Here is a 25,624-nt window from a genome sequence, read left to right as displayed (position 1 = left end):
AGCGGCTAGCCGAGATCGCGCCATTGCACTCCAGCCTGGGTAACATGAGTGAAACTCCGTCTCAAAAAAAAAAAAAAAAGAAATATCATTTGGACAGTAGCATATTTTGCAGTGAGGAAAGTGTTGCTTTTACCTTTGTGGAACAGGCATAGCCTAAATGGCAGGTATGGAATGGGAGAGGGAGCCATTCCCCATGAATTTGAGCTGAATGAATGCTGACCTCAATGTCTTCTTTGGCCTTAAAAGCTGAGTTATCTGGATGATTGTTTCATGTCTCTCTTCTTTGGCAAAAGTAGACTTGACTAGATTAGAGTGGCATTTGCTTACATTAGAAATGATGTGTTTATCTTTCTAAGTGCCTATTTAAAACATATGTTTATTTCACAAGCTCAGCTAAATAGCAAAATATGTTTAGCTGGACTGGTCTCAGGATGATAAGGATCACCTATTCTTTCTTGAACTGGGATTAAATTAACTTCAGAGTACTGGAACAGTTGGACCTGCTAAAGCCTCAGAGACCTAAATTGTGAGGTTCCAAAGCACCTGAAAAAATTATATTTCTTACTCTCACATGATTACCTTTTCCAACAACAGATGTATCTACTTCCTTGGCACCTATCCCTTAGGGATGGTTGAATTTTATGGCTTTCATCTATACATGTTGAATTTATCAACTTCTCCACCAACAGTGGCTAGTACATAAGTAGGAACTGAATAAATAAAGCAATATATGTTGAATTTGCTTTGCCAAATTAACAGTCACCTCTTCTTTCCAGTATCATTCACTAACTAAACAAAGTCCATTTTATTCTCTACATTATCATTCTACTACTTATTTTATGTGAAGAAGGAGGATTTTTTTTGGTATACATATATATTTGTTTAACTTCTATTTTACATTCAGGGGTATAAGTGCAGGTTTGTTACTTAGGTAAATGTGTGTCATGGGGGTTGGTTGTACAGATTATTTCATCACCCAGATATTAAGCCTAGTACCCATTAATTATTTTGCTTGATGCTCTCTCTCCTCCCACCCTCCACCCTCTGAAAGGTCTCAGTTTTTGTTGTTCTCCTCTGTGTGTCCATGTGTTCTCATCATTTATCTCCCACTTATGAGTGAAAACATACAGTATTTGTTTTTCTATTCCTGCATAAATTTGCTAAGGATAATGGTCTCCAGATCCATCCATGTCCCTGCAAAAGACATGATCTCATTCTTTTTTATGGCTGCATAGTATTCCATGGTGTATATATATCACATTTTCTTTATTCAGTCTATCGCTGATGGGCATTTAGGTTGATTCCATGTCTTTGCTATTGTGAATAATGCTATAATGAATGTAGGCATTCATGTGTCTTTAAAATAGAAGGATTCATATTCCTTTGGGTATATACCCAGTAATAGGATTGCTGGGTTAAATGATATTTCTGCCTCCAGATCTCTGAGGAATTGCCACGCTGTCCTCCACAATAGTTGAACTAATTTACACTTCCATCTACAGTGTAAAAGTGTTCGTTTTTCTCAACAACCTTGCCAGCATCTGTTGTTTTTTGACTTTTTGATAATAACCATTCTGACGGGTATGAGACGGTATCTCATTGTGGTTTTGATTTGGATTTATATAATGATCAGTGATGTTAGGCATTTTTTCATGTTTGTTAGCAGCTTGTATGTCTTCTTTTGAAAAGTGTCTGGTCATGTCATTTGCCCACTTTTTAATGGGGTTGTTTGTAAATTTGTTTAAGTTCATTATAGATGTTGATATTAGACCTTTGTCATATGCAGAGTTTGTAAAAATTTTCTCCCATTCTGTAGATTGTCTGTTCACTCTGTTGACAGTTTCCTTTGCTGTGCGGAAGCTCTTTAATTTAATTAGATCCCAGTTGTCAATTTTTGCTTTTGTTGCAATTGCTTTTGGCGTCTTCATCATGAAATCTTCGCCTGTGCTTATGTCCTGAATGGTGTTACCTAGGTTGTCTGCCAGGGTTTTTATAGCTTTGGGTTTTACATTTAAGTCTTTAATTCATCTTAAGTTAATGTTTGTATATGGTGTAAGGAAGGGGTCCAGTTTCAGTCTTCTGCATATGGCTAGCCAGTTATCCCAGAACCGTCTATCAAATAGGGAATCCTTTCCCATTGCTTGTGTTTGTCAGGTGTGTTGAAGATCTGATGGCTGGAGGTATGTGGTCTTATTTCTGGATTCTCTATTCTGTTCCATCGGTCTATGTGTCTGTTTTTATGTTTCAATTACTGTAGCCCCGTATAGTGTAGTGTAGTTTGAAGTCAGGTAGCATGATGCTTCCAGCTTTGTTCTTAGTTTTTATTGTTCTTATAATTTGTATTATTATTTGTGAGTGGGAGAAGGTGGAGTATTCTAAATGTATTTTTAAGTCTATTAAGGTCTTTAAGGTTTTTTAACTATGCTCACAGACTATAAATAATACTTGTATTACCTATTTAATTGTATTGATTTGCTATTCTATGGCCACATTCTGTTAAGTATTGCTATGGAAAATACTGATTTTTTTTCCTACTTCTTTGGTTGTGCCTTCTCAGGAGCAAGGTCATTGTATTTGAAGGCTCATTGTTCTCTTATATAAAAACATTTATTAACAGATTCCTCAAAGCTTTATCTTAGGCTTCCTTATTTTCTTTTCTATGTTATTTCTCAGACAACCGCATCCGCAACCATGGTGGTGCCTTTACTGCAAGAGACAAATAACTCATGGAGTTATGCCTCTGCCCTTCAAGATGAAGGTCCATAGTTTTAGTATTCCTTGACATCTGTGGTCCTGTCTCAGAGACACTTCAAACTCAACATGTTCCAAGCCAAATTTGTGACCTTTTCTATGAAGCTAGTCTTTTTCAATGTTCCATAGCTCAACAAATGGCATCATTGTGTATCCAATTGTACAAGCCTGAAATTTCAGGACCCACCTGTTAGCTGTTTCATTCTTATTCTTGCATACCCAAAACACCCACTAAGCACTATCATTTTCATGCATTACATTTCTCTTCATTGTGTCCATTTTCCTCCATGTCTACACTACCACCCCTGGTTTCTAATGCAGTACTACTACTGCAGTGGTTCTTCATCCATTTTTAGTGGTTATGAATTGGCAACCAAAAACTGAAGAGTTTCAGAATATAACAGTATTTATGTTCCTTAATTCAACCCTAAGTTGTACTCTTTCAGCCCATCTCTGCACATAGAGAATGTACAATGCCTGAGATTATAAGGGCCAAGCCATCTTAGAAACACTGCGGTCATCAGGTGCAAGCCCAGTGCTATTGAGACCTCAGCTACCGCAGCCCACACTCTCCCCTCAGTGGCACAGGAGAGTTTGGGGTGGCTGCTGGGCCTTTGTTGGTGCTCCATATAATCCCCTCTGAGGCTTCATTGTTCCCCTTCATTGCCCGGCTCTGGCCACGTTGGTTTGCTCTCAGATTCTTGAGCAAGTCATTTCTTCTAATTTGCCCCTCTTCCCAAGTGCCTTCACCCAATTAATACTTGTTCTCAAAGCTCCATGCATATGCTCCTTCTTGTCTAGGTCAGGTCCCTGTTATATAGCCCCATACACCATGGTCTTGCCCTAATGACATGTCACAGTGTGTAATTATATCTGTATTTGTTTTTGCCTCTTTGTTTGCCCATCCCACTGGCATGTAAAGTCTATAAGAGCAGTAGCATGTTTGCTCTTGTGAAAGAAAGAAAGAAAGAAAGAAAGAAAGAAAGAAAGAAAGAAAGAAAGAAAGAAAGAAAGAAAGAAAGAGAGAAAGATAAAGAATGAAAGAGAGAAAGGAAGAAGAGGAGGAGGAAGAAGGAAGAAAGGAAAGAAGGAAGGAAGGAGAGAAAGAAAGAAAGAGAGAGAGAGAAAGAAAAAGGAAGGAAGGAGAAAGAGAAAGAAGGAAAGAAAGAGGAAGAAGAGAAGAAGAGGAGGAGGAAGGAAGGAAGGTGAAAAGAAAGAAATAAAGAAAAAGAGAGAAAGGAAGGCAAAGAAGAAGAGGGAGGGGGAGGGGGAGGGAGAGAGGGAGGGAGGGAAGAAGGAAGGAAGGAAGAAAGGGGCTCACACCTATAATCCCAGCACTTTGGGAGGCTGGGATGGGAGGAGCACAAGGTCAGGAGTTTGAGACCAGCCTGGCGAACATGGTGAAACTCCATCTCTACTAAAAATACAAAAATTAGCTGGGTGTGGTGGCACATGCCTATAATTCCAGCTACTTGGGAGGCTGAGGCAAGAGAATTGCTTGAACCCGGGAGGCAGAATTGGCAATGAGCCAAGTTCACGCCATTGCACTCCAGCTCTGGGTGACAGAGCAAGACTGTCTTGCCAAAAAGAAAGAAAGAAAGAGAGAAAGAGAAAGAGGAAGGAAGGGAAGAGGGAGTGAGGGGGGAGGGAGAGAGAGAGAAAAAAGAAAAAGAAACAAAGAAAAAAAGAAAAAGAAGGAAAAGAAGGAAAGAAAGAAAATGAGAGAGGGGAAGAAATAAAAAGGAAGGACAGAGAAGAGAGAAAATGATGGAAAACTTTGTGTTTTTCTTTCACTTTCAATTTTTTGGGGGTTTTTGTTTTGTTTTTAGATTAAATCTGCTAATCTCATCCTTTGAGGCAGTTGAAAAACTATTCTATATTAAGACAGTTCCTGATCTATTATTATTCATAATTAATTACAATAATATTTAATATTTGTTGAGCCTTAACTTTCAGTCAAGCACTGTACTACATTTGTTACATGCATGTATCATATAATTATTGCAATAACCATAAGTGGATATTATCCTTATTTACATTTTACACATCAGGAAATTGAAGACTAGAAGGCTCAAATTCACACAGCTTATCAGTGGTATAGCAGGGAACAAGGCCAGTTCTATCAGACTCCAGAGTCCAGGTTCATAACCACTGAGATTTACTATCTCCCACAGACTTCCTTTTTCCTTTTCCTGCCTCTCTTTTTATGGCTGCAACCCACTTAGCTGTAATGAGACAGGAAATTGTGGCAGCTTTGGCAGAGAATTGATGGTAGATGTAGAAAAGGAGAAGGAAGACTAGACAGCTGAATGAAAGGAGGGAGAGAAATAGAGACAGGGAGAGAGGGACTGGGGAAGGGAGGAAGTGGGTAAGGGAAGAAGAGAGAGAAGGAGATGGAGCAGCAACCAGGGTTGAAAGCTATACTATTGCTGGTAAAACATTCTACCATTCCCTTAAAGGTTTTGCTTCCTCACATCCTAAATATTTCCATGTGTTTCAAAGACACTCTGTAGTAAACCAACCTCGTGACCCATTTTTGTGTCACTTTCTCCATAAATTCTCATCTGATATTTCTGCTCTCTTAGATTCATTTTTTTCTCTGAATTCTTCACTTCATGAATCATGCCGTAAAGTTTTGTACTTAAATTGTACTCCTTATCCATGAAAACAGGGTGTACAGAATGATACGACAATAATAAATTCTGGTGTAATTCCTGGATCTGTCAAATGTACAGAATTGACCTTAGTGATCATCCAGCTTAACCCCTTTCCCAACAAAAATGAAATAAGCACACAAAATAAAACCAGCAATAGCAAAACAAACGGTGGACCTTATACAGCAATCCATTGTCACACATCTAGTCATTTATGAATAGTATCATAATAGGAGATATTTGTTCTGATGAGTTGGTTTGGTACTTTTTCTGGGTATGCTAAGTATTATTAATACCCTGACTTTGAGGAAACAAAGGCATAAGGAGGCTAAGGACTTGCCCAAGCTCTCACAGCTAGAACTTGAATTCTATATAAAATCCAGGCCTTGAACTCGACCATACCTCCTCCACAGCCCAAGTTTACTTCCATTTTATACTCAGTGGGTTGTTGCAGGAGGCAAGTCTTTTTCCTAGAGCAGATTAGCATGTGACTGAATTTCTCAAGAAGCTGCCATGGCTATCTGAAAAGCAATATTTGCTCATTCAAATCCCACATATTAAGTATTATGTTACTCTCAGCTTGGCTGGACTAAGTTCAACCTTTGTACTTTGTGTGAAGAAAAGATTCCCTAAACAAAATAATAGTGCACTAAGGATAGATGATGACAAGCTAAGTATTTTATTGATTTCTACAGAAATAGATGTTTCTACAAATTATTGCCATCAGTTTATTAAGCCTGTAACCATAGAGGGTTTATAATTAACACATTTAACATTTGTTGGCAAATGTGTTATATTCTTAAGCCAGTATAATCAGGGAATTTCTAAAATATTTTATAGGTATAAATCAGTATTATAGAACTCTCCCATTCAAAGACAAAGGGCAATGGCTATAGCAGATGTGTCCAAATTGATACTCTGGATGTGGGAGTGAGGGGTCAGCTATGCTTAGGGTCTGGCACAGACTTGCCTGTTTCTCTCTGAACCGTATTTACAACCAATGAACTCAGAACTTCTTTTTGAAGGCTTAAGATCCAATTCATCATTAATCCACATTGGGCTTTCCCCAGTTAGATCATCTTTCATTGTATTATGCTTTGTTGATAGCATCAGCTAAGAGTTGAATATTTCCAATATTGACTTTGCCATCATACTCAGTACTAATATATTAAGAAGAAAGTGTTCATTCATGATTAATTTTTTTTCCTTATGTCAGAAGACATTTCATTCTACTTAAAGATCTTTTGGCTATTGAAAGGATGACATTATTTTTATTTGAATTAGTTATAGTGATTTAAAAATGTTTTTGCCTTTTTAGGCTTTGGCAAAACAAGCCAAGATTGATTTTGAAGAACAAATCCTTAAAGAAAAGAGATATCATGAGCAGATTGCTGTGGAAAGAGCTCAAGCTTGTTATAAAAAGCATTATTCAATATGTGCAGAAATTTTGGATCAAATAGTTGATTTGTCCACTAAAGTGGCAGACTATCGAATGTTGACAAATAAGTAAGTATTTTTTTATAATAACATAGTAGAGATACGATAGAGAATGTGGAAGGATATGATTGTGAAGTAGATACTATGCTGATAAGTAAAGAGAGACAAAAATGATTCATAAAAAGACTAAAAGGTGGGGTCCAGGAGACCTTGATTTCTGACTTGATTTACCCAGTGACTAGCTTTAAGATGCACATATGCCTTTTTCCACACCTTTTATGAAAATTAACTCAACATGGATCATGGACTTAAGTATAAAGCATAGGACTATAAAACTTTGAAGAAAAAATAAGAGAAAATTTTTGAGTTCTATGAGTAGGCAACAAATTCTTAGACTTGACATCAAAAGCATGATCCATAAAAGGAAAACTTGACAAGTTGGATTGCATTAAAATAAAAAATAAAAAATGTTTGCTCTGCAAAAGACAAAACTTTATAAGTTGGACTTCCTCAAAATTTAAACTTTTTGCTTTGAAAAAGATGAAAGGATGTATAGAATGGGAGAAAATATTTCAAACTGCCTATCCAACAAAAGACTAATATCTAGAATAATATGAAGTATTCTCAAAACTCAACAACAAAAAATAAGCCAGTTCAAAAATTGGCAAAAGACATGAAAAGACATTTCACTGAAGAGTATATCCAGATGACAAATACGCATGTAAAAAAATTTCACCCTCATTAGTCATTAGAGAAATTCAAATTTAAATCACAATAATATATCATTACACACCTATAAGAATGGCTAATTTAAAAAAAAAAAGAAAAAAAACACCAAACACTGGCAAGGATCTGGAGAAAATCACTAGTTCATTGTTGACGAGAACGTGAAATGGTATAGCCCCTCTGGAAAACTGTTTGGCAGTTTCTTAAAAAGCTGATTATGCAACTCCCACACAACCTAGTGATTATACTTCTGGGCATTTATCCTGGAGAAATGAAGACTTAAATTCACACAAACTCCTGTATACAAATGTTTATAGCACCTTTATTTGTAATAGCTTAAAACTATAACAATCTAGATGTCTCTCAACAGGTAATAAAGTATGATACGTCCATATCATGGAATATTGCTGAGGAATATAAAATAGCCAATTATCTATACATGTCACAGTCTGAATGAATCTCCAGATACTTATGCTGAGTGGAAGAAACCCAATCTCAAAATGTTACATACTCTATGATTTCATTTATATAACATTCTTGAAATGACAAAATTATAGAAACTGAGAACAGATTAGTGACTACCAGGGGCTAAGAATGGGGTGGAGGTGAGAGGGAAGTGAAGGTGGCTATGAAACGGCAGCACGGTGGGTTCTGTGGTGACAGAAAGTTCTGTATTTTGACTATTTAAATGTTAATATCCTCGTTGTGATATTGTGCTGTGGTGTTGCAAGATATTACAATTAGGAGATACTGGGTAAAGGGTATATGGATCTCCATATTATTTCTGACACCTAAGGTGAGTGTACAATTACCTCAGAATAGTAAGTTTAATTTTAAAAGTCAAAGTATATTTAAGTAGCAATAGAATAACGTAGAAGTAGGATAAATGATTCATATATACTACTAAGTGCGAACCCTGAAAACTTGAAACAGGTCTTAGTTAACTTAGAAAGTTTAGGTTGTCAAGGTTGAAAACGCACCTGTGACAGCCTCAGGAAGTCCTGACAACATGTGCCCAAGGTGGTAGGTCCACAGGTTGGTTTTAAACATTTTAGGGAGACACGAGACATCAATCAATATGCAAGAAGTAAGTACGTGAGTTCCATCCAGAAAGGTGGAGACAGCTCAAAGCAAGGCCCCTCCACTGGGGGCTTCCAGGCCACATGTAGGTGAGAGACAGATGGCTGCATTCTTCTGAGTTTCTGATAAGTCTTTCCAAAGAAGCAATCAGAATATATATTTATCTCTGTGAGCAAAGAGATGACTTGAATAGAATGGGAGGCAGATTTGCCCTGAGTGGTTCCCAGCTTGAAAGGGCCCAAGATATTTTCCTTTCATGTAAGCTAAAGCAGACCACATAGCTGTAATTTTCAGACCAAGTTATTTAAAGTCAAAGGAGCTCATTCTAAAATGGAAAGTGTAGTACTGCTTCTAAAGCAGTCCTTTTTTTTTTTTTTTGATATAATAGCATTTTTCCTCACTTTTTAAATTTTGAATTAATAATTGCTTCACCAGACCAGGCTGATCTGAGGTGAACTGATGGAATTTGAGTCCTTTGAGAAAACTGAATTGCTAGCCCAAAAGTACGCATGGAATCTTAATAATGTCAGTTCTGAGAAAGGCATTCAGGTCCCCAGAAGCCATAGCAGGTGATTTTCTTATTCAGGAGCCTCAACATATCAGGTGGGGAGAGGCAAGGTCAGAATCTTGAGGAAAAGGAGAAGCTTGGCAAGAACACAGAGACTGATATTCTGTATGATTAGAGAAGCTATTTAAAAATGATCCTACTTTTGTCATTTTATGTTTCTATCCTCATATGAAATGCTAAAAGAATTTTATAGTAAAGCTCAGATAGCTACGGTTTTTTCTTCTGTATTATTTTCAAAATATGTGGACTACTTTAGTAGGTTGCAATCATGAAGCCATAGAATGTCTACAAATGTCATGGTAAGTCATATTGAAGGAGAATATTAAAAAGTTAATAGGAGGAAACAGGTAATTTTGAGTCTTTTTAAAGTCCTAATAAGTGATGGAGAAAGCAAAGGGAGAAGTACCTGAATATGAGGTTTGTTAGGAGTTCAAGACCTTTGAACACACAGCCCTTTAAACAGGAAAAGTTGTTAGGTCTGTACCATTAAATACTAATTCCCCATCCCTTCCAATCCCCAGCTGCCGATAATCTCTGTCTTACCTTATGTCTTTGAATTTCTCTTGTAGGCACCTTGTATAAGTGGAATCATATCATATTCATCCTTTTTGTGTCTGGCTTATTTCACTTAGCATAATGTCTTCAAGGTCCATTCATGTAGCATGAATCAGAATAACATACTACTTTTTAAGTTGTCATTTCAAGTTCTAGTCCAACTGCATATCATCATATCAGGACATTTCGCACATCTTGTCTTGAAACAATTTTCCCATCACTCCATCCTTGTTGCCTCCAAAGCATTCTTTAGGCCTCAGCTTTGGAGTCATTTCTTTAAAGAGACCTTCCTGGAACCAACAACTTAGGTTGACTCATATTGTTATACTTTCCCATTGTATAATTCTTATTCAAAACTTTCATTTATTTATGCAATTATTTTTTTTCCTTCTTTCCCAGAGTCTATGTAAGTCCAGGTATTCCACTTGCTATTATATTTCTAATGGCTAGTAAAATGTCTGGAACTTAGTGGGTTTGAAGAATGAATGTTACTTTATGCCACTGGTTCTTTAAACTTTTTTATTGACTGTTTCATAGCGGAACAATATATCTAAAAATAGTGAGCACAGTCAAAACACTTAGGTTCCTTAGTTCTCAGCTCTGATATCAACTTAATTGAAATTATTTAAATACTCTAGTATCAGTGACCTCCCGTGCAAAATGAACAAAATGACCTCCCGAACAAAATGAACTGAGTGCTTTTCAAGGCCTGTTTAAGAGAATGGTAATTTCACATTTTATAAATAATTCGTAACAGAAAAATCTAATATATATTAGAATCATTGTCATTGTACATATGGCAACCTTTAAGATCATTTTTCAGTAATTACTTCTATTTGTCTGATGAAAGTGAGCTAATGACATAAATATAATAAAAATACAAATATTTAAAATCTGTATTTGACTAACCATTGATCCAACTCTACCTTTTTTTTCAATAGTCTGATTCCATATAAGTTGATGCATGATTGGAAGGAACTGTTTTTCAATGGAAAGCCCATATATGAACAAGCCTCTGTTAAGACACTACCTGCCGACCCCTCAAGAGAACAACTTACGGAACTGGAGAAAAGGGACTTACTAGATACCAATGATTATGAAGAATATAAGGTACCTACCAATATGAAATAATTAGAATGCTATATAATAAATCCTTTTCCTTTAACATTAATTTTGCGATATTATTTATTTCATTTCTACTAATAAAAATAGATGTTTTGTTTGTATTTTCCCTCATTTTAATTTGTATATTTTTACTACTTTTTAGTTGCTTAAACTATACATACATAAGCTATTATCTGTTGTTCTTGGTAGTCTTAGGAAAGTGGTCTGAGAAAACATCAAGCCTAATAATTGAGCAGACAGATTTCAGAATTTTTAAAATGTTTTATTTATTTATTAGCATTTTTCTTTGTATGTGCTACTTCTGCTTTAAAAACCATTGTTAAAAAGTGTTTCTTTTGTAATTGATCTAAATAATATATATATATTTTACAGGCAAAATGAAAGAGGAGTGGGTCTGGGTTTTATAAATAGCGTAGATTCAAACAATGTTTTATTCAAAGATTGAAATAAAAAGTATTGGATTCTAACAGTGATTTTTAGGGAACTATTGTAAAGCTTTTGAGACTAGACAGACTAGAGCTACATTACTGGAATTGCCAACTACTAACTGTGACCTTAGGTGACCAGTTCCTTAAGGGTTAATAGATTCCATTTTTCAATTTATGGAAAGGTAATATACTATACCCACTTTTTTTAAGTTAACATGAGTTAAACACTTAGCTGAGTGTGCTTCATACTGGATGCATGTAATACATACCCATGTCTCTCCTCACCATCCTACTCTCCCCATCCCACCCCATCTCACCCTTAGAAGTAAAGATGTAACAATCATAGCTTTTGTATAGAAGTTTTGAGTGCATCAACAACAGTGGAATGAATGAGGCTTTTTATTAGAAAAATTACTGAATGAGTCCTGGAAAGTCTAAGTGCAACATGAAAAAAATCTTTTAAAAGGTGATTTTACCTAATTACTCACTGGTATTTAGTAAATACTCAACAAACGTTTGTGGAGCAAAGAGTGAATAAAATGAATGCATTACAATAAACAAAGAAAAGTGCAAAATAACACTAATACGTAAATATTATAAGAAGATAACTTTGTGGTTAAAAGATAAGGAAATAACATGAGATTATGAGAAATTAAATGTACACTATATTTTAATTAATTGAATCTGTATTTGTAGCACTAAGAGAATTATCATTAAGGATTGACTAGAACCTTAAAAGATATATGTGGATATTTATTTTGTATGGTTGTAAAATATACTAGACCTAGTACATCAACCTAAAGTGTAATGCCATGTCATAAAATGCTTTGACAGTGTGAAACTGTGTTAAAGTATTTGTTTCCATTGTAAATTAAAAGCCATTTCATTTGACAGACTTTACTGGTTCATCAAATGTTTATTTCTAAATTACTTCTTAAACAGCTCAATCTCTATTTGTATTGCTCTTACAAATCAGGAGACCTAGGAGGCTGCAGCTTAGCAAAGATTTTTGTCTCTCTAGCTATTTTCCTTGTATGAGAAACGGTTACCACAGAACCTGCTTGTCTTACCCACATCCTGAAGTGGATGATGCATTTATTTTGCAGGAAATTGTAAACTTTTGTTAGGAGTTTGTGAACATCTAGCAATGCACTTTATTTTCTGTATTGACTTTGCTGTTTTTCTAGAATTAAAAATTATCTTAGGATTTATAACATGTTTTCACAAGCTCCCTTTGACGCTATAATGGAAAATATGTCATATACAGTTTTAGGATATACTGTAAACATTATACTGTCATTCCTTTTGTCTCTTCAAGAACCGGTCCTAAATGTTCCTACACACAAGTAAAAAATAAATGTTTCAACTTGTAAAATATATTATCTGGCTTAAACAGCCTATTACAAAAGGCAGAGGGACAATGCATCCTGGCTTATCTAAAAGAAACAGTTGTCCACATTTGTGATTATTAAATTTGTTCAGGAGTTTTAATGTAAATATATTACTAAGAAATTAATACATTTACTTGAACATAAAAATGTTCATTATATATAATGTTCAATAACATTATAATGAACATTATTATGTTCAAGCAAATGTATTACTCAGAAACTAATCTTCAAAAAGTTTATATTCTTAACATACTTAATTGATGTCCATACCATCTACCTTTAAAGAACTGACAGTTCACAGTTTTGAGTCTGTGCTTTTAAAAGTCCGTGCTGTGTTAGAATAAGTTATTATGCTTAAAATGTTTAATTATCGTACCTACAAATTGCAATCAAAACACATATTTGCTTACATACATGTCACATGTAGCTGGCAAAAACTTGACTCTTATTTCTTAACGTTATTTCCTAAATCATCACACTCTATTTACAGAATGAGAATGACTGAATATGACGAAGCTCTAGCCCAGTGGCTAGAAATAACAATTCTTTCTCCGAGGAAAGAGGCAAGAGCAGCATCATGGAGCAGCCAGACCTTTCTGAGGTTCCTAGGCAACTACCGCAGGATAATAACAATGAGTTATTCCGTAGAGAGTGAGGAAGGGCCTTTCAAGCCCAGTGGATCATGGGTAGTGGCCTAAGCCAGGAGGCCCAGCTCCTGTAGTGCAGCTGGCAGCACAGACCCACATAGCAGCCGGTGGTTCTGGTTTGCAATCATGTGGTGGACTCCTGCTGGTGAACCTCAAATTCCCCCTAATGCAAATCCTTTCTGTGGGTCTTACTAGCAATTACTAGTTGAATGAGTTTAAGAGTTACTAAAATTTAGTGTTCGTAAACTAAAATTAGCTCATAGAAGATGGATTTTTCTAAGAAGTCCCTGCCATAAAGCACTTAGCAATTTTCAGAGCTCTATCGTGAATGCCCACAACCAAGTTATGGTTGGAATTCCTATAATGTGGAGGAAGGATATTTCATTTCCAGCACATCATCCATGTTGTCTCAAGTTGTTAATGATTTTTAATTGCTACTATTTTTTTGTTTTTAATGGAAAATTACTGTTTAAATTCATGATCAGTTGAGTTTGTTGTTGTTATTGAGTTAAACCTACAGTGTGTGTTATAATGTACATTTTTAACATTATTTTTGGTTTGTGATTTTCCATTAACTAGACTTTAAGATGTGTTTGTACACATGTTATGGTATAACATGTGTACACCTGTCACTACAGCACATGTGTGGATACCCATCCCCAAATTTGTTTTACAATGACCTTTATTATGACCAGGTCTTCTTCCACTAAGGAATAGAAATATAGGAGGCTAAGGCAGGAGAATCACTTGAACCAGGGAGTTGGAAGTTGCCATGAGCCAGATCGTGCCACTGCACTCCAGCCTGGCAACAGAGCAAGACTCCATCTCAAAAAAAGAGAGAAAATGATGTGGGACTAAATGGGCTTTGGGGTTCTCTGTTTTCCTGTCTCATCTGAATTGTTTGGCTCAAAGACATCCCTGGATAATTGACCCAAACACAGTGATAGATTTTAGTAGATGAGTGTTAAGGGCATGTGAATAGATCACTTTTTGACATTTAAAACATATACGTTGCATTGATCAGCTCAGGCTGCTATAATAATACACCATAGACTGGGTGGCTTAAAACAGGAGTTTATTTTTCATAGTTCTGAAGACTGAGAAGTCCAAAATTAAGGTGTTAGCCAGTTTGGCTCTACAGTGGGATCTCTCTTTCTGGCTCACAGAAGACTGCCTTCTTGCTGTGTTCTCACAGGACAGAGTGAGAGTGAGTGAGCTCTTGTCTCTGTTCATCATCTTATAAGGAAACTATTCTCATCATGGAAGCCCCACCCTCATGACCTTATATAAACCTAATTACCTTCCAAAGGCCTAGCCTCCAAGTACCATTACATTGGAGGTTACGGCTTCAGCATAGGAATTTCAGGGAGACAAACGTTCAGCACATAATATATGCATTTATTCAGGACATTTACAAAAATGTCTCAATATGGAAACTTACTAATAAAGTATAGGAACTTTTAATTTCACATGAAGTTGCTTGTTTTATAGTCTCTGTTGTTTCTTGCCAAGAAGTCTTAATTTTCTTGCCTTTTAACTATAAAGATGCTTCTATTGATGAACCTGAGCATGAATTCTATTTTAATTAGTCATTTTAATATAACTATATATAATTTTATTGTATAATACTGGAGGGCCCTGATAAATATGATGATTTCATCTTTTATTTTCAGATATGGAGGAATATAGCTGACCTCTAACTGGGAAGAGTAAGCACTTGCTTATCTGATGGAGGCTGAGATATTCTCTAAGGCTCTTCTGTAACAATTCCTCCTGCCATTGCAGTCCATGCCTCACATTATCATTCCTTTGAATTAAGACATCAGCACTTCCTAAAATACAACAGTTCTCAAGATAGGCAATAGGAATCATTATCAGCCTCTGAAATAGAAAGGTACTGGGAAGGAAGATTCATGTTGAAAGAAACATTCTCCTATCATTCTAGTTTAGCTTTTAAGAATGTGCCATTTCATAGCTGCAGTTTCTTCTCTCCATTTGTTTACAGTTTTACCTATGACTCCCTAAACTCCTTCACTAATGGTAAGGCTCTCTAACTGGCTTTTTTAGAGTAAGCCTCATTGTATCTTGGTTGGGTAGGATTCTTATTTGTAGTAATTGAGCACACTGATTCTAACTTACAGAGCAGAATATCAATGTATTAGGTTTTGAAGAGGGCTCTAGTTTCCCTAGGTCTGTGGTTGCCAAGAAACAAGACTATTTTCTAATTGTTGTAGGCCAAAGATTTCAGAGGGTTTGATAGAGGTCCGGGACTTGTGTCTAAGGAATAGCAGGAATAGAAGAGGAACTTGGGTCATGTGGAGGGTATTTGGTTTCAGATTATTAACACTAGAGACAAGATAAGTTCATTGAAAATCATGGTAGAAATAGTTGAATTAAGGTATCAAGTTCAAGACATGAGACCAGAATTGAGAAATGGTTTCCAAAAAATTGGCAGCCAAATAGAAGTGGAATGGGATGTGAGGACAGAGGAAAGGGAGGAGTCCTGGATGACTGACATGAATAAGATCAGTGTCCACCACTCATTTTCATTTGTTCTTGATCACATAGAGAGAAGCCAACCCTCTTTCAAGCTCCTTTCTCTCTGGGACCTGGGAAACACAAGGTGGTCAAGGCTTTTCTGGGCTTTCTACCACTGAGTTTTGGGTTTGTCCTCTACCTAGTTTGGCAAGTACAGAAGCCAGCTTCTATGCATCAAGCCCACTTTCTCTTCAATCAATTGCTCGGAATTACCAGCTAGGATTTTAGAGCTGGCTATAAAGTTTTAAACTTTAAAGCTATAGGCTGGGCATGGGGGCTTACACCTATAATCCCAGCACTTTGGGAGACGAAGGCAGGTGGGTCTCTTCAGGTCAGGAGTTTGAGACCAGCCTTGGCCAACATGGTGAAACCCTGTCTCTACTAAAAATACAAAAATTAGCTGGACATTTTGGCAGATGTCTATAATTCCAGTTACTTGGGAGGCTGAGGCACAAGAATCCCTTGAACCTGGGAAGTGGGGTTTGCAGTGAGCCAAGATCCTGCCACTGCACTCCAACCTGGGTGACAGGGCAAGACTGTATCCCAAAAGAAAAAAATATTTTAAAGCTGTATCTTAACAGATGAATATAGGAAGAACACGTGGGGTTTACAACCTTGAAAACTTGAACGAATCCAATAAAGTGTTTAAATTTTGATATGCTCAGATGTGTAGGACTGAGAACCATAAACTCTCCCACCTAAAAGACCCCCCCATGCCGCCGCTCCTGTCCAGTGCCCAGGACTTCTCAGCCATGTTGTTTGGTACTGTGGGCCTATAGTAGTCTTTGATACGTTGGCCAGTGTCACCTCTAAGCTTTCTGGGGGTGGCTTATACCTCTTTGAGTGTCAATCTCAGCAGTGAAATAAAGGCAGTGATAGTGGTCATTAGTATAGAAAAGGGCATTCTCTATGGGAAAATTCTGTGTGAATTTTGCAGTTACAAGATGACACCAGAGAAATTCCAACCAAATCTGTTTTTCTGACTGTCCCTGGCTAGGTAATAGCAGTAGACAGGTGAATTCAGATGTAGATGCTTCTGGAAAATTTCCTTTAAATAGTAAGACCATGGAAATTACTGTAAAAGTGATCCTGAGGTAGGCTACCACCTCCCTGATGAAGAGAGCATAGTTTAAGTAGTTAGGGAATGACAATTACTGTTTTTTCTAAGGATAGCCACCACCACCAGAATTGTTTGGTGGCCCCCATCTGATATGAAGTCCAGGGTGATGCAGTCTCAAGGTCACTTAGCAGCAATGCAGTGATCTTAGAGTCTTCTTTGTTTGTTTGTTTGTTTGACCCAGGCAATTGTGATTTGGGAAAGCACTGGGCTGTTGTAATTATCAGTGTGCCACATTCAGTGCCTTGGAATGGCCACGATGGCTTTCCAGGGATGGAGAATGGAATAAGGAGTAGGAACCTATCATTTTGGGGTGGCTGAACTACTTTCCACTGATCCCCTAAGTGAGTTACTTCCAGTACAGCTGGAAATCAGAGTGTTCAGAAGAAGCTCCTACCTATTGTTAGCATCTGATTGGTCACTGTATTTCAGCAGCACTGAATAGTTTTTAAGAGAGAGGATCCCCTAGAATGGCTTAGTATCAGATATCCATGGTAATCAGACCTGCAGCCAGCCCAGTGATGCTGGCTGCCTGATATATAAGTAATTTGTAGCTCAGTGTTTTCTGAAAAATAAAGCAGTCACTGCTCACTGCTGAGCTTTCTGAACTTCTGAACATGTGACAAGCTAGAGTGATTGAATTGCATCATGAGGTACCTGGCTCTCTCCAGCGTGGGCCTCAAGGACTTGACAGTGACCATTTTCACATGCTGAGTAACTGACCATGGCCAGTGTAAATTTCCCTCCAAAAACAAGAAAAGGTAGTATCAAAACAAGCATGTTCAATTTTAGCCTATTGCAAAAGAAGACTCGGGGCAGTAGACTGAGTCTGCTTTTGCAATAGGCTAAAATTGAACATGCCTGTTTTGATACCATTAGATGCCTGTTTTGATACCATTAGATTAGGGCAGACTGAGGAAGGCTACTCCTGGGACAGAAGTGATCAGATTACTGAGTGAAAGGCATTATTGAATCAGGTCAAATTCATTAGATTTCCTGATGATCCATAATTAACCATGGTATGGACCCATAGGCAAGGCATTGGCCACCCACAATTCTGCTTCTAGCCAGAACACTCTTCAGCTTAGCATGGGGCTCCACGTGGCAGATGAAGTTGAGCTAACCTCAGCCTTTCCCTTGATAGTGCAGACTGCATTTCCTGGCAATAGAGATGACCTTCTCTCCAGAGGTGCAGCCATCCTGAAAATGTCAGTGAGAGATAGACACTCCTGCCCACTGACTCCTTTAAAATCCGAAGGCCAGAGTGTCTCGTAGAAAGATGTGTCCGGGCTGCTAACCATACGCTGACCTGACTGAAGGCCAAGTGACTTAACAAGGCTGCCAGTTTCACACAACAGGGTCAATTAATCTTCCAAAGTTATTATGAGACCTTCTTGTAACTGGGCCTCAACACAGAGCCCCATTCCATGACAGCTCCTGGATGAGAAGACAGAATTCAGCTGCACATCAGCTAGTCATCCTCTCTTCTCTCCGCCTTTTTGTCTAAGGCAGTATGCGGCAGCATCAATCTTTTCCACTGTCACCTGGCTATCAAAGAGGTCCCATGCAGTGTTCAAGAAACCCTGTTGGGCTGCCAGATTACACAGCTGAACTCCCCTTAAGAAAGATAAATAACCACACTTTCTGCTTCTTCTAAGAATCCTGGGGAGTTATTATACATTTTTTAATCTGAATAAAATTCAGGCAGTTCTTCCAGATTTCTTCAGGGTTTGGGGGTAGTTGGAGGACAGAAAGCCCTAGAAGAAATGACAACAGAGGCTCTAAAAGTTATTATTTTCCCGTGGAGTATGGCTTTATTCTGAGTGCCATATTCCTCAGGCACAGAAACTGGAATATAGCCACTAGACTCTTCATTCTACCATAACAATAAGTATACTTCTGTAGTATTTTATTCCCTCTGGTAGGAGAGCAGGACAGACCCAGCCAGAAGGTCAGCCAAGAGATACAGTGCCAGGGGTTTAATTCTCAGAAGTGGAACCAAGACAGTCAAGATGATTTCCCTGATGTGGCCAGAAACAGGAAGAAACAGAGGTGGAATCAAGCCAAGTCCTTTGAGCATGCCAATGATCAAAACTGAGATTGGATGACAGCCAGACTAGAAAATGAAAACAAAGCTGGCAGGTTGGAAGCTAGGCAGAACTGGAACAGAACAGGACACACATTAAAGGCTTGGAAGCAAAGTGAGGAGGCTCTAGGCAATTGCCACAAACAGAGTTAGAACATCTGCAGCTTGTTTTTCTCACCTGCCAGTCATGTGGAACATGGCTGGCTCGTACTAGTCTAGGAGGCCCAAGGCAAGTACCCAGTTAGAAATATGAAATTAACCAAGTCACAAACAGCTTCTGCCATAGAGCAGATTGTACCTACCCATTGACATAGGCTGCTCTTCCCCACTCCAGGACCCTGGACTCAGCCCAGGTGCTTGGATTTTTAGGACCTGCCAGCTCCTGACTGTTTTAAACCTGACTTCTTTCCTGCCTAGTTTTTGGCATCTTTCAGGTTACTTATTTGAATTTCTGACCAGCTCTAATCCATTGCTACCCATGTTTAAGTGTGACAGATCTCTCCCCAAACATGGATTCACTTGGAAAAAATATTTACAACCAGAGGGTTTTTGGTATTGTGAATATAGTCAATGTTCTCCAGGGATTTATTTTTCCCTAAGTGATGTTACCCATTTGTTTTAGGTGATTTGGGGATATATCTATTTTAAAAATGAAGACTTATCCTCCATCTTTTCTCTGAGATAAAACACCGGAAAACTGAAATACTTCAATTTGTTTTTATATGTAAAAATGGCATTACAACATCTCTTGCCTCCCTGTTAAGTCTCTGGCATAGTTTGTTAGAAAAACCCAAATTAATAAACTCTTTTTCATATATTACATCTTAAATGAAGTGCTTTTTTGCTGACATAAAAAGAGATGCCTTAATTTAATGGAGATGCTCACTCAAAATCATACGTTGTTACTTCAGGAGATGCTTCCTGTATTAGCTAATTTCATCTGTGATGTGTGGATTTTCACTAGTTTCTGTCTTTGAGGATTATACTTTCTGATCTTGTCCCTAGTTTTGGGTTATGCCTATCTTATTTGGGGGCTTAAGTCATCTTTGTACCTAGTTAAAATTACTAAAATTTAATTTCTATTTAGTCACTCATTTATTCAGTTCACATATACTGAGTATATACTATTGATTGATTCATGTATTCCATAAATAGATACGTATTGAGTGCCTACTTCTACCAGCACTGTTCTAGGTGTTGGAGATACAAAGTTAATAAGATAGAGATCCTTCCATCCCAGTGTTCACAGTTTAGTGGGGATGAGAGAAAAACCATTCCAGACAGTGATGCTGTGTGGATACCAATGGGAGGTTATGGGACTCATTGGAAGGGATGAAATTCAATTATTTGTGAAGTACAAGTAGACATCAGTTGATTTAATGGTAATGATGCAAAACGGACCTAACCCTATGAACCATGAGATTAGACTCTTCTATCTTTGTATTTTCTTCACGGCTTCATTAAATTTCAAGACTGTAGATCAAACTAAGCTTAGGAAGTGTGTTTTGGGTGTCCTTACTAAGAGTTACTTCCAGCATCAGGACTTTTCGGTAACCTCTGAAGATATCAATCTTGGATATTTCTAACAATCTTCCAAGGGAACCATGTAGATTGTGCAACAACTTAAAATATTATAAATGGACAATTGGCTTGTGCCTGGTTAAGACATGATTTTCTGCTCAAGGTGTTTGGGCTTGAGTTAATAAATTACCTAACCTCTTACTCACTAATACTTTTTCTTTGGATACAATTTAACTATTAATTTTTCTATTTTCCAATAAGCCTAAAGTTTTACTGCATTTTGAATAATAATAATGCACATGTTGATAAGAGTTTTTAGAGATTTACATTATAAAAAACATTTAAGAACAGCAATTGTACAAAATACAGTTTTCCAAAGTACTAGAAAATAAGTAACCAATAACAAAAGTCTAATAATACAAGTAAGATCTAGGATATGAGTGAACTGGTCTTTAAATTAATTATAACCAATCATGAGAAATTATACTGAAAACTGTAATACTTTAAAAATATACTTTGGTAAATAATTAACTACACTCTAACTCTCTGGGTTGAGTCACTGTTATTGTAAAATTAAGAATTACTCTCCCGGTTTGAAGATATCTAAAAAATAAACTTGAGATGGTCATTACAGACCTGAAATTAGAAGTGAGGGTTCCTGGTATCTTATCCAATGAAATATTCTTTATTATTTGTTGTCCAAAAAGAGGTTAAAACCAGATTGTGAAATTAATTTAGGCCACAACCAGTATTTATAAAAAAATACAATAGGACAAAATAAATATAAAATACAATGCAATACAATAGAAATAAAACATATCACAAGTAATAATGATAAGCACTATATAAATTTTTTTGTATTTTATATATGCCTGTATAGAAATGCTAGGTCACAATACAGAATGCATTTTTTATTGGGGGGGGTCCTAGTCAAAGATGTTTGAAAGCTACTATCTTAGAAGATGCAGTCCAAGGGTAATTATGCTACAAGAGAAGCCAGAGAGTTTTAGGAGTGCTTTACAGGGGTTCAGACCAATAAAAATGGACACATCTGATGAAAAGACTTCCTGGAAGTCTTGAATAGCTAAAGAAGTATTCATCAAAATGAACATAAATTCAAATTTTCCTGAAATTTGAGGATTGGTAATGGCTACAACTACTTGTGAGGTTGCTAGTACAAGTCTTAACTATATTTTAAGTATTACAGAGTGCTGGGACCAGGGAAAGTGGAGGCTTAGGGAAAAGCCAGCCAAGCACACCCGAGAGTGGTAGGACAAGGGACAGTTAACCATAGATCAAGGCAGATTGAATGTCTTGCCATGGTAGAGTTAGAGTGCATTGGCTGCCTTCTAAAAGGGGCATAACCTCATTTGTGGGGTCACTATCTATGGAATGTCTTGAAGTCGGTTTGTTAGCAGCTTCTGCCCTAAGTCCTTTGGCCACTGCAGCAAGATAATCTGTTGTTGGGTCTTATCAAATATAGATAAAAACAAGATTGCATTTTAGGAAACCCAAGGAAACTAGCAGGTATCAATAACAGTGTAAGTGTTGTATCCCCCTAGAAGATCCTTTCTGTTTCTTAGAGGAAAATGCACTTACCTTATCTTTCTAAATGTATCAGTAATTTAATTCTAAAATATTTAGAACTTACCAAATTGGGAACATCTGGGACATGTCAGGCCACGCAGATGTTGGGAAGTTCTAGTGATCCATGCAGACAAACACTGGATTATGTGTACCTTCAGACCAGTACCACTCCTCTACAAAAGCCACCTTTGACTGTCTCTACTAAGTATTATTGATGTAACTCTATTATTTGTTGAATGTTGTGCTAGGTGCTCTGAGATTTTATGGACTGATAAATATCTCCAAAGGCCCAGATTCTGTTTATTCAAATTGATCTAAGTAAGCTAGCACTCCCCACTTTTTGAAAGGGTGAATGAGGAAGCTCCATTCCCAACTTGGATGTTTAGAGGTGGCAAAAATGAGAGTGAGATACATGTGGTTTTTACAGGGGAAATCGGCAGCATCACCAGCATTCTATCACTTGGGCAATGCTACAATCAAGAAGGGAATCCAGTGGACACATAGGAGCTTAAGCTTGTCCTTGAAGTGTGCAACTCTGCCCACATTCAAGCATGTTTGTTTCCAACCAGATTCTGTTTGTAAATGCTCATGATTCTATTAGCCATGATTCATAACAAAGAGACGAAGGATACTGACATATTAAGCCATAGGAAACCAACAAGATATGAGAGACTGGAAGTAACCAGCATCAGAAGTCTAGGTCACCATTGGGCTCCTACAACAGGATATAGAGAGGCATGTGAGCTAGGCTAGATAGCAGAGTGTTAGGTCCATGTTATCTTTAAAGACGGGATCTGTAAAAATGGATACTACGACTTCAGGAATTCAGAATTCAGGTTCTGGAAAGGTCAGTGTAGGTCAATTAATAAAAACAGTGCCAGTGGGACAGGCACAGTGGCTCACACCTGTAATCTCAGCACTTTGGGAGGCCAAGGCAGATGGATCATTTGAGGTCAGGAGTTTGAGACTAGCCTGGCCGACATGGTGAAACCCCATCTCTACTAAACATACAAAAATTAGCCAGGCGTGGTGGTGCATGCCTGTAATCCCTTCTACTTGGGAGGCTGAGGCAGGATAATTGCTTGAACTAGAGAGATGGAGGCTGCAGTGAGCCAACATCACACCACTGCACTGGGCAACAGAGTGAGACTCTATCTCAAAAAAAAAAAAAAGCAGTGCTAGTGAACAGATTGCGGCTTTTGACCACGAGCGAGTCTATTTAGTCTCTGTTGTAATTTTATGATCTCTATGTGTAGGCAGACAAAAATTCACAGGGAGAGTAAGACCTCCTATGTGTTGATGGATCCTGAATCTTATATCTTCTCCAAAATGCGTACTGATGGTATTTATGCAGGTTTAATTAAAGTATTATTATGAAAATCAAGACATCGTAATAATTATTTCCTATATGTTCATGACAGTATACCTAAATAAAGGACTATACATCTACACAGAAAGAGTATCTCATTTAAAGCAATTGTTTATACCATGTGATATTTACCTGGTTTTGCCCACTCTGAGCATCAGAGTCTGGGCCTATTAGTCAGATGTCGATTTACAACAATACCTGAAAGAGTAAATAATATATGTTTTATTGTATAAATAATTTAATCGTATCTACATAGATAACAAATATGAAAAGTACGGCTCTGATAAAAGTTTCTGATTCCTGGTCACTAGTGAACTAGTAATTCTCTTTAGCTCATTGCAGTTAAACTAATAATCATCATTCTAGTCTGCATGTTTTCTTTTACAATTCTTCTGATCTCCCTTTCACTCAGCATGTTCTGATTTCATCCCCTTGGAGATGCTTACCTTGATTCAGTGTTTATTTTTGGTCTTTGCTAGGAACTTCATAGGCTTTATTTGGCAGTGATTCTACTGAATGTGTTTCACCAAATCCTTTATCTGTTTATCTCCACAGGTCAGGCTTCAGTTCTTCTAACCTAAGCATTCTGTTCTCTTCACAGTGACATCCTATTCCATTGTGTTTGGCCACATTCTACAGCTAGCTTAGTGATGGAAGAGGGCTATTCGGATTCTTTGTGAGGAAGCAGGCCTTTCAGATTGGGGTGCAGCTGGATGTGTTGCTCTTACGTGCCTCCAGCAGCTGCCTGAGAACTCCTAAACTGTTTATAGTCAGCAGTCACATAGGCTCCTCACACAAACGTTATTTCATTTAATCTTTACAACAATCTGGTGAGATATATATTGTTATTATGCTGCAAAGATGACGGAATTAATGAGAGTACAAAGCAAGCAGGTAGCAGAAGCATTATATAATAGAAACCCATCTTCTGATTTCAGCCTAAGACTATTTCCTTTAAAAAGGGTTAAGTGACTGCCCAGCTCAAAATCATTACAAGATTGGAAACTTTCCACTTCAACTTGGCCTTGGGATTATCGCCTTTTTTATTGTAAAATTAAATAATTTCTACAGCTTCTGTTTTCTTATTTGGTTAACTTCTAATTGGCCACATTGCATAAAATAATTATCATTTGTCTAATTAGAAGTATAAATAATTCCAATGAATGAAAGCAGAAGCAGGTAATCCATTATAGTGCAATCAATAATTTTGCAAATCCATTTAGTATTTGGCTAATTTTGAACAATGCAGATTTTCATTATACACAGAGCTCCTAGAAAAACCAAAGGCAGTAAACTAAAACAAAATAATGTTTATAAATCCAGGATAGTATATATAGAAGTGGCAGTCAAATAAGATTATATTTATATACTAACTATACTAAAATTTGTGTATATAATTACATTACACCAATTTTAAAGAAAAAAACTTATAAGTACTTTGGGCTTTTAAATTTTTGTTTCAAAAAGCATTTTCTTATCTGCAGCGTTCTCATATCAGAAATTCTGGCACCAAACCAGACAAGCCATTCATAGCGCTTACCAAATTTGGCAACTTATATTTTGAGTAAGTGTGTTTTGTTAGATAATGGGTATGAAAAGAATATTAATGAAAGAAAAGCAAAAACATAGGCATATATTTATTTATATATGACATAGCATAATTATAGAAATATTGTCAAAGGTGGCCTAAACAAACTTTTCTTACTTCAAGGTATTTAGAAAAATAGCTTGACTTGTAGACTTCACTAAGGGCCACTTTGTCATATTAATCAAGAGTTAAGGATTAAAAATATAATATGGACATTCATTTATAAGCCAAAAACGTGACTTGTTCATTACTTAATGATAGTGTAGTAATATTGATAAACAATACATCACCTATTTGACTAAAATGAAAAAAATGTCATTCAAGTTCGTGATCAAATTTGGCCAATAATGTTTAAACTGAACTAGATCTTTTCAGGGAGGTCCCCTCCAGAAAATCATTAGGAAACTTGAGCTAAATCATACTCAAGACAAAGACGCATACCTTCCTCAAAAAAAA

At 37.0% G+C, this 25,624-nt stretch overlaps 1 protein-coding gene across 7 annotated transcripts in view; it reads left to right on the top strand.

The window, feature by feature from the left end:
- SPEF2 (sperm flagellar 2) overlaps window positions 1-25,624 on the top strand; it is a 196,774-nt gene that overhangs the window by 44,831 nt on the left and 126,319 nt on the right. For all 7 annotated transcript variants that reach the window (XR_001830836.1, XR_001830837.1, XR_001830835.1 and 4 more), the window contains 2 exons: window positions 6,724-6,911; window positions 10,713-10,881. Coding sequence is in view for 2 of the 7 variants with exons in the window: in XM_017548274.1 (XP_017403763.1) it covers window positions 6,724-6,911; window positions 10,713-10,881 (357 nt within the window). In the remaining 5 variants the exon portion in view is untranslated. The remainder of the gene's footprint in view (window positions 1-6,723; window positions 6,912-10,712; window positions 10,882-25,624) is intronic.

The sequence above is a fragment of the Cebus imitator genome, unplaced genomic scaffold (assembly GCF_001604975.1).
Source record: "Cebus imitator isolate Cc_AM_T3 unplaced genomic scaffold, Cebus_imitator-1.0 Scaffold205, whole genome shotgun sequence".
NCBI lineage: Eukaryota > Metazoa > Chordata > Mammalia > Primates > Cebidae > Cebus > Cebus imitator.
This window is presented reverse-complemented; position numbering and strand designations above follow the sequence as displayed.